General features: G+C 45.9%; 1 protein-coding gene across 3 annotated transcripts in view; it reads left to right on the top strand.

The window, feature by feature from the left end:
- Positions 1-12,271, top strand: part of NCAPG2 (non-SMC condensin II complex subunit G2) — a 57,942-nt gene that overhangs the window by 20,090 nt on the left and 25,581 nt on the right. For all 3 annotated transcript variants that reach the window (XM_082692905.1, XM_082692907.1, XM_082692906.1), the window contains exons 13-16: positions 4,599-4,778; positions 6,200-6,352; positions 10,501-10,723; positions 10,950-11,047. In XM_082692905.1, coding sequence (XP_082549031.1) covers positions 4,599-4,778; positions 6,200-6,352; positions 10,501-10,723; positions 10,950-11,047 — 654 coding nt within the window. The remainder of the gene's footprint in view (positions 1-4,598; positions 4,779-6,199; positions 6,353-10,500; positions 10,724-10,949; positions 11,048-12,271) is intronic.

The following is a 12,271-nucleotide window of genomic DNA, read 5'->3' on the forward strand; positions in this document are numbered from 1 at the left end:
AGAGCTCACAAGTAGGCAGATGGGCAGAGAGAGAGAGAGGGAGAAGCAGGCTCCCCGCTGAGCAGAGAGCCCGATGCGGGGCTCGATCCCAGGACCCTGAGATCATGACCTGAGCCGAAGGCAGAGGCTTAACCCACTGAGCCACCCAGGCGCCCCTGGAATAATTGACTTTTTTTTTTTTTTTTTTTTTAAAGATTTTATTTATTTATTTGACAGAGAGAGAGATCACAAGTAGGCAGAGAGGCAGGCAGAGAGAGAGGAGGAAGCAGGCTCCCTGCTGAGCAGAGAGCCCGATGCGGGACTCGATCCCAGGACCCTGAGATCATGACCTGAGCTGAAGGCAGCGGCTTAACCCACTGAGCCACCCAGGCGCCCTCAGTTTCTTTAAACCTGGAAATAATATTCTGTTGGATTGTGATAAGGTCTCAATGAAAATGTTAAATATAAATGTTAAATATAAATGTTAAATATAAAACATTTAGCTCAGTCCCTAACATTAAGATGACAGTGGTTACAGGCAAAGGGGGTTATGAGTGCACTTGTCTTCGTAAGTACTGACTAATCGGGCACCTGGGTGGCTCAGTGGGTTGAGTGTCTACCTTTGGCTCAGGTCAGGTCATGATCCCAGGACCCTGGGATCAAGCCCAACATCAGGCTTCCTGTTCCACGGGAGGCTGCTTGTCCCTCTTCCGCTCCCCCTGCTTGTGTTCCTCTCTCACTGTGTCTCTCTCTGTCAAATACATAAAATCTTAAAAAGAAAAATATAATTACTGAGTAATATGTAGAATTGTTGAATCACTATATTGTATACCTGAAGTAAATGCAACACTATGTTAACTACACTGGAATTAAAATAAAAAATACTGTGTACAAAAAATGACAGTGGTTATTACTGTCCATAGGAACATTAAAAATATGTAAGGTGATGCGATTATGTAACAGAATATTAGGAACATTTGGTGAATCCTGTGTCTCTTGTACTAGAAACCAGAATGAAGTTCTGGAGGGGAGTCTGATACTGATGTGGCAGACGAAAGGTGTGGAGGGAGCTGCTGGTCTCTCCGAGATGTAGATACTGTCAAATGCTTGGCAGTTTGGATATTAGAATATTGGCTAATGAATAGTGTGACTATATTTCTTTTTATTCCATTAAAAATCACTGGTATTGTAAATGGTGGAAATCTTCCTATCAGGACATCACTTGGTAAAAGTATTGTACGAGTAAAAATGTTTCTGTGCTACGAAGGCTGATGTAATTTTAGCAAATGTGTAATATGTACATGTTAATTAGTTTAAGAGGCAGGACCTATTAATGTTTTACTGTGAAAAATAAAATGTGCATAGGAGTGGAAAATTCTTCTTAGAGAAAACACCTAAAAGAGATGCTGAGTCTTTGTTAGAGTCTAAGGAATAGACCATGTTAGCACTGGTAAGTGGGTTGTGGTTCTGCATAGGGGGACAGGGCTTCTCAGCAGATGGGGTTCCCCTCGGGTTCTGTGGCTGAGGGACAGGCAAGCCAGTGACCCCAAGGTGACCAGATAGGGAGGGGACTCCCCTCCTGGTGGCTTTCTCTCCTTTCTTCTTTCCTCTGTGGAGCTGTTTGAGTTATTGCTGGCTTTTCTAAGCTCCTCTGTTCCCCTCAGGCCTTTTTTGCGAGCTCTTCCCTGGCAGGTGGTTTACGGTGGGGGCCAATGCAGGGAGCTCTCAGGAGCCCTTGCACTGTCTGTGTTTATGACACCAGGTTTGGGCAAGTCTGAGCTCTGGAAGAGCGTAGGAATGTCTGGGTCACAACCGTTTCTGCTCTTCCTTCCATGAAATCTGTTTTTATCTTCCTTCCTGTAGAAATCCCTCATTGTAGGGGCATCTGGGTGGGTCAGTGGGTTGAGCCTCTGTCTTCGTTGCGAGCATGATCTTGGTCCTGGGATTGAGCCCCGTGTCAGGCTCTCTCCTCAGCGGGGAGTCTGCCTCGCACTCTCCCTCTCCCTCTCTCTCTTCAATAAATGAATAAAAAAAATATATATATATATCTATATATATATAGATATATATGATATTATTTATTTATTTAACAGACAGAGATCACAAGTAGGCAGAGAGGCAGGCAGAGAAAGAGGAGGAAGCAGGCTCCCCGCTGAGCAGAGAGCCCGATGCTGGGCCTGAGATCATGACCTGAGCTGAAGGCAGAGGCTTTAACCCACTGAGCCACCCAGGTGCCCCATAAATGAATAAAATACTAAAAAACAATCCCTCATTTCCAGTGTTGCTATTTCTACGACCTTATCATTTTGGTCAGATTTTGGGGAGAGGAAGTAAGTGCTTATCCTAACTTGAAGACTTTATTTCCCCTCATTACAGAGTACAAATTATTTGTGCTTTTAAACTTTTGTAATAGAAAAGTCTGCACATGATCACAGAGAGTCTAGTGTACTGAATGCCTGTGTACCCGCATGCAGTTTCAGTACTGACTGTCTCAGTGTCCGTGTTTACTGACCCGAGCTTTACCTATTTCTTCTGATTTCAAAGCAGATCTGAGGCGTCATCATTTTAAGTCTTAAATGTTTCATAGGAGTCGCTAAAACATGGGGCTTTTTAAAAAAGCACAATCGGGGGCACCTGGGTGGCTCAGTGGGTTGAGCCACTGCCTTCGGCTCAGGTCATGATCTCAGGGTCCTGGGATCGAGCCCCGCATCGGGCTCTCTGCTCAGCGGGGAGTCTGCTTCCCCCTCTCTTTCTCTGCCTACTTGTGATCTCTGTCAAATAAATAAATAAAATCTTTTAAAAAAAAAAAGCATAATTGTACCATCATTACAACTAAAGAAAGATGAAAAATAATTCCTGAATGCTGTCAAATATTGGATGTTTATTTTTTTTAAACACACAAAAAATTTTTTAATTCTTATTTTAAGTAAATTCTACACCACATGGGGTTTGAACTCATGGCCCTGAGATCAAGAGTCACACGGTCCCCTGACTGAGCCAGCCAGGCATCCCTGTGTCATTGCTTTTGAGTGATATTTCAATGACACCTCCCTGTTTTGAGTCTGTGTCTAAGTAAGAAACGTGCAGGTGATCAGCCAGTATATTAATAAGACCCAGTACCGATAAGTCCAGTAGCCTCAATGTCTCTCTCTCTTTGCCTTACTATTTTTGTTGTTCAAGAAGCCAAATTATTATTTTGTTTCTTGCATTTAAAAAAAATACTTATCTACTTAAGAGAGAGCATGAATGTGAGAGAGAGAGCAGGGGGCAGGGAGGCTGAGGGAGAAGCAGCTCCTCGCTGATCTGGGAGCCCGATGCGGGACTCGAGCCCAGGACTGCAGGATCATGACCGGAGCCAAAGGCAGAGGCTCACCTGACTGAGCCCCCCCAGTCGCCCCGCATTCTGGAACATATCCCTGTGGTGGTGTTATGATTTTCTTCTGCCTTTTGTCTTTCCTGAATGTCAGTAGCTTAGAGTTGATCAGTTATTTTTGTGGGGATTTTGTTGTGTCAGATTCTTCATGGAGCTGTTGTGTACTTCCATCTGAGATATACGCTTTCTTTTTTTTTTTTTTAATATTTTATTTATTTGACAGACAGAGATCACAAGTAGGCAGAGAGGCAGGTAGAGAGAGAGGGGGAGGCAGGCTCCCCGCTGAGCAGAGAGCTTGACACGGGGCTCGATCCCAGGACCCCGGGACCACGACCTGAGCCGAAGGCAGAGGCTTTAACCCACTGAGCCACCCAGGTGCCCCGAGATCTATAGTATCTTGTTTCTTGTATTTTTAAAGAGGGTGGAAGGGAGGAGGAGTGGAGGCCCGTAGGGGAGGGTGGGCAGAGAGAGGATGTTAAGCCGGCTCTGCACCCAGTGTAGAGCCTGACATGGGGCTCGATCTCACAACCCTGAGATCATGACCTGAGCTGAAATAAGAAACAGACACTTAATCGATCAAGCTACCCAGGTGCCCCCCTTCTTTTTTTTTTTAAATAATTTAAAAAAGATTTTATTTATTTATTTGACAGAGACAGGGAGAGATCACAAGTAGGCAGAGAGGTAGGCTGAGAGAGGAAGGGAAGCGGGCTCCCCGCCGACTAGAGAGCTGATGTGGGGCTCGATCCTGGAACCTTGAGATCACGACCCGAGCTGAAGGCAGAGCCCTAACCCACTGAACCCCCAAAGCTCCCATCTTTTTGTATTGTTAACAACCACTGGTCACCATTTCCTGGTTTAATTCATTAAGTGGATTTACCTTATTCTGGGCTTAGTGCATTACAGCATTTTTAGAAATTCAAGAAAGTGGTTTACATAGGCTGTGTCTGTAGGATCGTTGTCTACATACCTCACTGAATGTGGGGATGGTATTTGAGACTCTGCTGTTGGCAAAGTCCTGTAGATGGAATTGACAGGTAAGGTTCCACACATGTCTGGATTCTCCACTTGAAGTGCTCAGCTATAGAGATGGTAAATAAGAGATATGTGAGTCTGATTAGGACCCGTGTTTCTGTGACTTGAAATGTCTGCTACATTGTAAATGCATAGAGTACTAATGTGCAGAGCAAATACTGATATAAAGGAGCTGATTTAAGATTTTTAAGTCTTTTCTCCCTCCAACTTACAGAGCCTGTTAGAAGATCCTTATCCAATGGTCCGTTCTACAGGGATCCTTGGTGTGTGTAAAATAACTTCCAAATACTGGGAAATGATGCCTCCAACCATTCTTATTGACCTCCTCAAGAAAGTAACTGGGGAACTGGCGTTTGACACGAGCTCAGCTGACGTGCGCTGTTCCGTCTTTAAGGTAGTATTTAAAATTACATAGGCAGTATTTATTTATCATAGAATAATTAGAAAATACAGAGAAAGAACGATTTTTAAATTACCCATGATTCTACTCTATAGTTATGCTACTATGGACATTTTTGTTGTACATCCAAAGTAACAGTTTTATAAAAACCAAACTGAAAGTGTGGGCTACGAAAAAGGCCTACTTGAAAAATACCGGCTTTTGGTGTATGGCCTGGGTGGGTGGTGCACAGTGTTTTGTTGTGTGTAGTACTTAAAATTTTTAAGTTATACACTAAAATTGACTGTTTTGGTATACCATATGTACTTTTAACAAGAACCTACGGGACTGTCCTTTGTCCCATCATCTGGTGTCAGCGCTTATCAGGGACACATCTGGTCTGGCTTCGTCTTTAGCCAGTCTGTTGTCTCCCACTATTGATTACTTCGAAACTGTATCAGCTTGTCTATAAATAATTCAGTATGATGGTTAAAATATAAGGTCTTGTCCTATTTAATGATAATATCATAGTAATGTTGTGTGGTGGTAGGTGGTGACGACACCGTCATGAACACAGCATGACGTGCAGAATTGTCGAGCCACCGTGCTGTGCATCTGAAATGAGTGTCACATCGTGTGTCCACTGTAATTCCTATAAAAAAGAGGTCTCTTTAAAAAATCCTTTTTCCTAATAAGTGGAAAGCAAAGGTGGAGTGTATCAGATCTTCCAGTTGGTGACTGGTCTGAGCACGGGCCGGTCACGCGACCACCTGTCTGAGGTGCATGTGGCTGTGTCCCCACGATAAGGGAGGCTCTGTGCCCTCTGACTTTCATGCAGGATGGAGTCAAGAAATAAGAGAATTCATGGGCCACCAAAAAAATGTGAAAGGATCCTTGGATGCGACACAAATTGGCTTTGGAGCCCTCTCCACCAGTAGTTGTTCTTTCATCTCTGAAACTCCCGTAACATGTGGCTAAGCGAAAGCATTGCAGGGTGATTTTTGTAACTGCTTTAATTTTGTTTGGACAGAACAATGGGTAAACTGATTATCAGTGTTGAAACTTTACTAATTCTTTAAAAATATGTGAACCTTTTAGAAAAGTGTTACTTTCTGGGGTGCCTGGGTGGCTCAGTGGATTGAGCCGCTGCCTTCGGCTCGGGTCATGGTCTTGGTGTCCTGGGATCGAGCCCCGCATCAGGCTCTCTGCTCAGCAGGGAGCCTGCTTCCCCCCCTGTCTCTGCCTGCTTCTCTGCCTACTTGTGATCTCTTTCTGTCAAATAAAATAAATAAAATCTTAAAAAAAAAAAAAAAGAAAAGTGTTACTTTCTGTAGGTATATTTATTTGTTTCACTAATAAGGATGAAACGGAATTATTTTAACTTTTTATTGTTTATGTTCTAAATTTGAATTGTTTATATTTCTCCTTTTTGGTAGTGTCTGCCGATAATTTTGGATAACAAATTAAGCCACCCGTTATTAGAGCAGCTTCTGCCGGCGCTGAAATACAGTCTGCACGACAACTCCGAGAAAGTGAGAGTGGCGTTTGTTGACATGCTGCTGAAAGTCAAGGCCGTGCGGGCTGCTAAGGTAGGACAGGCAGGACTTTATCCCTGAAGACAAAGTAATTTTAATTCAAGAGTCTTAGTAATCACACTTAAACTAGTCGTTGTCTGGTCTCTTCTGCCAATTTATTATATCATAAAATTTTACTTTGTGATTTTCATTGAAGTTTCTGGAAATCTCATCAATGTGTGTTTTCTTTTTGAAAGACAATGTAAGCAGCCCCCACCTTAAATTATATTTTTATCATGTCCGTGAAAGCTTTTATTCAAATATACTTTTATATTTTATATTTTATATTTTATTCAAATATACTCGGCGCTCCGTAACTACTTACACATTGCTGGGAGAACATCCTTCACCTTTTACAGAAGAAAGCAAGGAGATGATCGTGTTGTGTGGACATTTTAACATGGTGTGAACTTTTGAAGTGAGGGTCTACTCTTTTAGCTTGAATCCTATCAGTTTTTGGCAAAAAACGTTAGTTAGAAGGTTTTTAACTTCACTTGATAACACTCTGTGTTTTCTTCTTCCATGCGGTATTTTTCTGAAATTTACTTTAAAAGGCTGGTTTGTTCCAGCATAGAATGTGGGAGCTACCTGACATGTCCATTAATGTAGGGTTGGCCACACAGACCTGTGGTCTGTTCATGCGATGGAAGAATGCTGTGTGGCCGTGAAAAGGAATGAGCTCACACAGAAATTCCAGGGGGATAAGAGTAAAAGCGGGTGTAGATGTGTGTATAGTGGGCCACCACTACATGCATGTATGTGCTCAGATGGTGTAAAATATTCCTAGAAGGAAATGAGAAATTAGTAAGAGTTGCCTGAGGTGAGGGGGTGGAGAATGGGGGCAGGATATATATTTTTTGTTTTTTTATGGTTTTTATGAATTTTGAACTGTGAGTTTTTATTAAAAGCTAAAAACTATTTTACATGACCTCCACAGCATACATGCCCCAAGTCACACCCAAGTGCCCATCCGTGGTCACTTTGTTGGAAGTTGTTGGACCGCGTGCGGTCTGTCTCTGGGTTTGGCTGTGGCCCTTCCACGTGTTTGTGGGTCCTCAGGCCCTGGGCTGCGCTGCTGCAGGCCCCCATGAGGTCCCGGAGCACGCGTGCCCCAGCAGCGCTGTTGGGCTGCCCTAGGTCTTCTGTGTCTCCTCATGTATTTTAGAATCAGCGTGTCCATTTTAACAAAAAAGCCCACTGCAATTTTTTTCCCATTTGCTATTAACAGCTTATTAAAACTGAGTAGTTCTGAATCTGAGATGGAACTTTTGGCTTAGTCTGTTGTTTGCAGTGCAGGTTTGTTTGCAGAAGGCTGTTGTGATGACTGACAAGGAACAGAGAGGAGCGTTTTCTCTTTACTTATGGGTCTGCTCAAGACAGTTGGGGGAGACCAGGTAAGACGAGGACAGAAGTTCTTTGACCGGGAAGTTTGGATTGTAGGAGAGTAGCAAGAAAGAAAGCATAATGTTGTACTGGGGTGCTTCTTTCATCTTCAGTCTTACCTGTTCAAAAGCCAGGCCGAGAGTGATTCAGCTGTGAGATCTCGGAAGGGTCTAGAGGCAGCTAACTGGAAGTGGGAGTGGCTCATCGTCCACGGTGTCGGAATGACTGGGTCCCCTGCAGCGTCAGACGCCGCTCATGTTTGTGTTAGTGACGCACACACAACATTGGAGCCAAAGACCAGCTACCAATTTGCTGTGGTCTTATCTGTTGGAGAAACCAACCTGCGGGTAATATGTTTGGGTAAAGTAAAACCTTGGGTAATTGAAACAAATAACAGAAATCTGCGCCAATCAGAATTGTTCTGCATTATTTAAGAAAAGTGAATCAAAGAAAAGCTAATACGGGGAGTTTCTGGAAAGGAAGATGTGCACCAAATGTTAGTTGTAAGAATCAACCCGGAACCTTGGCATTTGGTAATAGTGCCGATGGCTAGTTCGCATTCGAGATGGTGTAGTCTCCATGAAGGCTCAGGAGTCGGCCATTTCACTATGACTGGGGACAGACCGTGGAGAGCCTCTCAGGCTGGCTCTGTGACTGGGGCTGTTGTGCTGGGACCTGGGATGTTTCTTGGTTCTCTCCTGCAGCCAGGTTGGAGCTCTGAGGTCTCGAGTCTTGAAGAGACTTGCTTCCCAGAGTTCTCAAGTGGAGGCTTTCCCTTTTCGCTGGGATGTTTCCTTTGGCTGTGCATGTTCTGAAGTTGGCATTTACTAACGGCAGAACTGACCCGAGTCCTCGCGTGGAGACGGTGTGATGCTCCTGTCGAGGGCGCTGTCGGCCAGAGGGGCTCAGCACTCTGGAGCCGTCTGCTTCTGTTCTGTGTCAGCGTGTGGCTGCACACCGTTGTCACCCATCTTTCCGTGATGTTGCAGGCAGCCCCGCGCAGCAGGTGAATGGCGAGCCCATTCGTTGGCCCTTTTGGTCTTGGGTTGAATCTGCTTTTGCAGGGGTTGTGAAATCTCACTGCAAAGCTAGGTGTGCTTGAGTGTTTTGGCAAGTGTTTTTTGCTGGCTTTGTTGTCAGCCACAGGTGTGGTGTTCAGGATTACACCTTAGGGCACTCACATCAACAGCCGCACAACCAGTCGCCCATCAGCTGACACGCGGGCGGGAAGGGAGCAGGGGAGGTGAGGGGCGAGGGACGGCGTTCGATCTGCCGGCGGATCACTCTCAGCACTGCCCTCTCCTGAACCTTGCAAGTGCCGCCTCTCGCCCTTGAGTAGAAGTCTCCGGTCGCCTGCCTGCCAGCTTGCTTAGTTTTGTACTTAGCTGGCCGCGGGCTCTCTCCTCTGAAGCCTCCCGCCTCTGGTGGGGCAAGAGCTGAGAGCGAGCCTCCGTTCCGTCCTGTCTGCCTGACTCACGGCCGGCAGCATGGGGGTGCCTTTGCCTCCCCAGTACCACTGGGAGTACAAGTGTTGGGTGTCTTTGCTCCGGTAACTTTTTCTGCAATACTAAGAGGTATCTAAGTGGAAGTGTCCCCGGAGGTTTCTGGGAAGTGACCCGCCCTGTCAGATGCTCAAGGATTTCCTGCAAGGGGAGGTGGGATTTTCAGTAGAAGGTCATTATGACCTTGGCGTGAGCAATTTCATTGGGAGTGGAAGCCGTGCTGCGGTGGGTGGGGCTGTAGGTGGCTGAGGAGGTGGAGGTGGGGGCAGAGACAGGCCTCGGGGCAGGAGGGAAGGTGAGCTTCGAGGAGACGACGGAAAACTCAAGCAGAGTTTTGTGGGGGAGGCTTTTGTTTTAGGAGTTGGAGAGACTCGAAAATACTTAAGTGCTGATGGCAAACGTGCCGTAGACAATACTGGAAAGGGGACAGACTGTTAGAGCCAGGTCCTTGAGGAGAATGCACGTCGGCGGTATTTCCCTCATTGTGCAGAGGAGGGGACTGCGCGGGTCGGTGTTTGCGCAGGATCGCCAGCGGAGAAGGGCCGAGGACAGGATTGGAACACTTCACCACTGGAATCGGTTTTCTTTCTGCTACCACGTTTCTCTGGTCTGGAACGTCTTGTTTGGAAGCCTGCAGCCGCTCTTCTGCAGGTGGTGGACAACTTTGAGGCTCTTGAGAAGAGGGGCTCTGGGACAGCTGTGGTCGCACAGCAGCTGTAAGGTGGGCAGGAGGAGGCCGGCGTGGTCGTCCAGGCAAGCTGGCCCCGGGGAGGGGAGGCAGCGATGCGTCTGAGGGGGCTGCCTGCTCTGGGCCTTGGGCCGGGTCAGGTGCCCCCAGGGTTCAGCAGTGATGTCTCTGTGTCTGACATAGGGAATGGCGTATCCGCGTTAGCTTTCTGTGTCAAAACTGTTGTCAATTTTTCTCTTGACTTTTCACATTAATGCACCAAAAGTTATGGTGTTTTAGGAAGTTTTTGAATTATGAGACTGGTAATCATAGTTATCATTTGAGAGTTTACACCAAGCATGATACTAATTAGTTGTAATTAACCCTCCCAGTAGTGTTATACTTTGTTTCCTTATGTCAGTGCTTTTTAAAATATGGATTTATTCTAACTTCTCTACGGAAGAGTCACGGTTTCTGGTACAGTCATTTAAAATGAGTTTTCTTGAGTATAAAGATTAGTTCCTTTTTGATTTTTCTCAGGAAATTTTGCTTAAAGTATTTGCAAGATTATAGAGGCAGTTGACTATTTCCTGTGTGTGTGCCGTACACAGTTTTGGAAAATATGCCCCATGGAGCACATTTTGGTTCGTCTGGAATCAGATTCCCGGCCTGTGTCTCGGCGCCTGGTGAGCCTCCTCTTCAACTCTTTCCTGCCCGTGAACCAGCCCGAGGAGGTGTGGTGTGAGCGCTGTGTCGCGCTGCTGCAGATGAACCACGCGGCCGCCAGGAAGTTCTACCAGCACGCCCACGAGCACACCGCGTGCGCCAACATAGGTGCGGGACGCCTGCGGCTCAGCACAGCACAGTCGCCTCCCCAGCGCGTAATTAATGTCGTGTGGCCTCCACGTGGCTCGTATTAATAAGCTTCACGCTTTTAGTGCATTTCTTAATGATGTCCTTTAAAATAATACTTCTAATTGTTTGGGATTCTGATTTTACTATTAAATATTTCTGTTGAAGAAACATGTATATTAATTACCGATTTGATTTAACGTTTTAGCAAAGCTGATTCATGTGATTCGCCATTGCTTAAATGCCTGCATCCGGAGGGCTGTGCGCGAGGGCCACGAGGGCCACGAGGAGCGGGAGAAGGAGAACGTGAGTGTGGTCGGGCTTGGCCTGGCTGAGCCGCGCCTGCGGCCATGTTACCTCAAGGAAGAAAGGCCCCGTGCCCCGTGGCTAGAGAGGGGCAGCGCACGGGCATTTCCGTAGACTGTTACATTGGTAATATTTTGATTTCCCATTTATTTCTTCAGTACTGATAGATAACTCAGTGGATTATTGTAGGGGATCATAAATAATGTTTTTGAAAGAATTGCTCTATATTCTTTGTAGTTCATTGTGGAGTTTGGGTAGGATTTAATACAGAGGAAAATTTATTGCTGGTAGCACCCTGTCCCAGATTTTCTCGGCCTTAGGCTTCTCTGTATATTTCAGTTCGGCCTGGGTGGAGCGCACACCTGGCCTGGATTCTGGATGGTACCATACTTTGTAACTGGTGGGTGTTAGTGTTAAGGATTTACTCATAGCCAGTGCTGTGAGATTCCACTGGAAACATCTGGGGGTGAATTTCCGGGAATGAGGGTATCGAGAATCAGCTTTTCTCCCTCCCGCCTCCGTCCTTCCTTCTTCCTTCCTTCTCTCCTGCTGTCAGAGAGAGAGCACAAGCAGGAGGAGAGGCAGGGGGAGTGTAGGGAGAGGCAGAAGCAGAGAGAAGCAGACTCCCTAAAGAGTATGGAGCCCGATGTGGGGCTGGATCCCAGGATCCCAGGATCGTGACCTGAGCGAAAGGCACTTACCCAACTGAGCCACCCAAATGCCCCTAGAATTGTCTCTTAAAAGGCAATTAAATTGGGGCCCCTGGTGGCTCAGTGCGGTTGAGCCTCCGACTTCTGATTCTGGGTCAGGTGATGACCTTGGTCATGGGACGGAACGTGAGTCTGCTCTGCTCTCAGCTGGGAGGTCTGTTTGAGATTCTCTCTCTCCCTCTCCCACTGCCCCTTTCTCTGCCCTTGTGTGTGCTTGCACATACACTCCCTCTCAAATAGATAAATCTTTTAAAAAAAAATTGAAAATTTTTTTAAAAAGGAGTTAAAGGGACTGGTCAGCTGGTATTTCTTCAGAATCCAGAGTGACCACTTACAAGAAATCGAAGATTCAGACACATTAGTTATAAGCAGTATCTTAAGTTTTTAAACAAGCTCTCACTCTCATGTACATCTAAACTAAAACTTGGGAGTAGTTTTGTAGTACACCAATAGATTAGGTAACCAGCCTTTCAAAGAAGTTGCAAGAGACAGTCTGTCCTTTTGCTGAGACCTA

Source organism: Mustela nivalis, assembly GCF_964662115.1.
Source record: "Mustela nivalis genome assembly, chromosome: 12".
Taxonomy (NCBI): Eukaryota; Metazoa; Chordata; class Mammalia; order Carnivora; family Mustelidae; genus Mustela; species Mustela nivalis.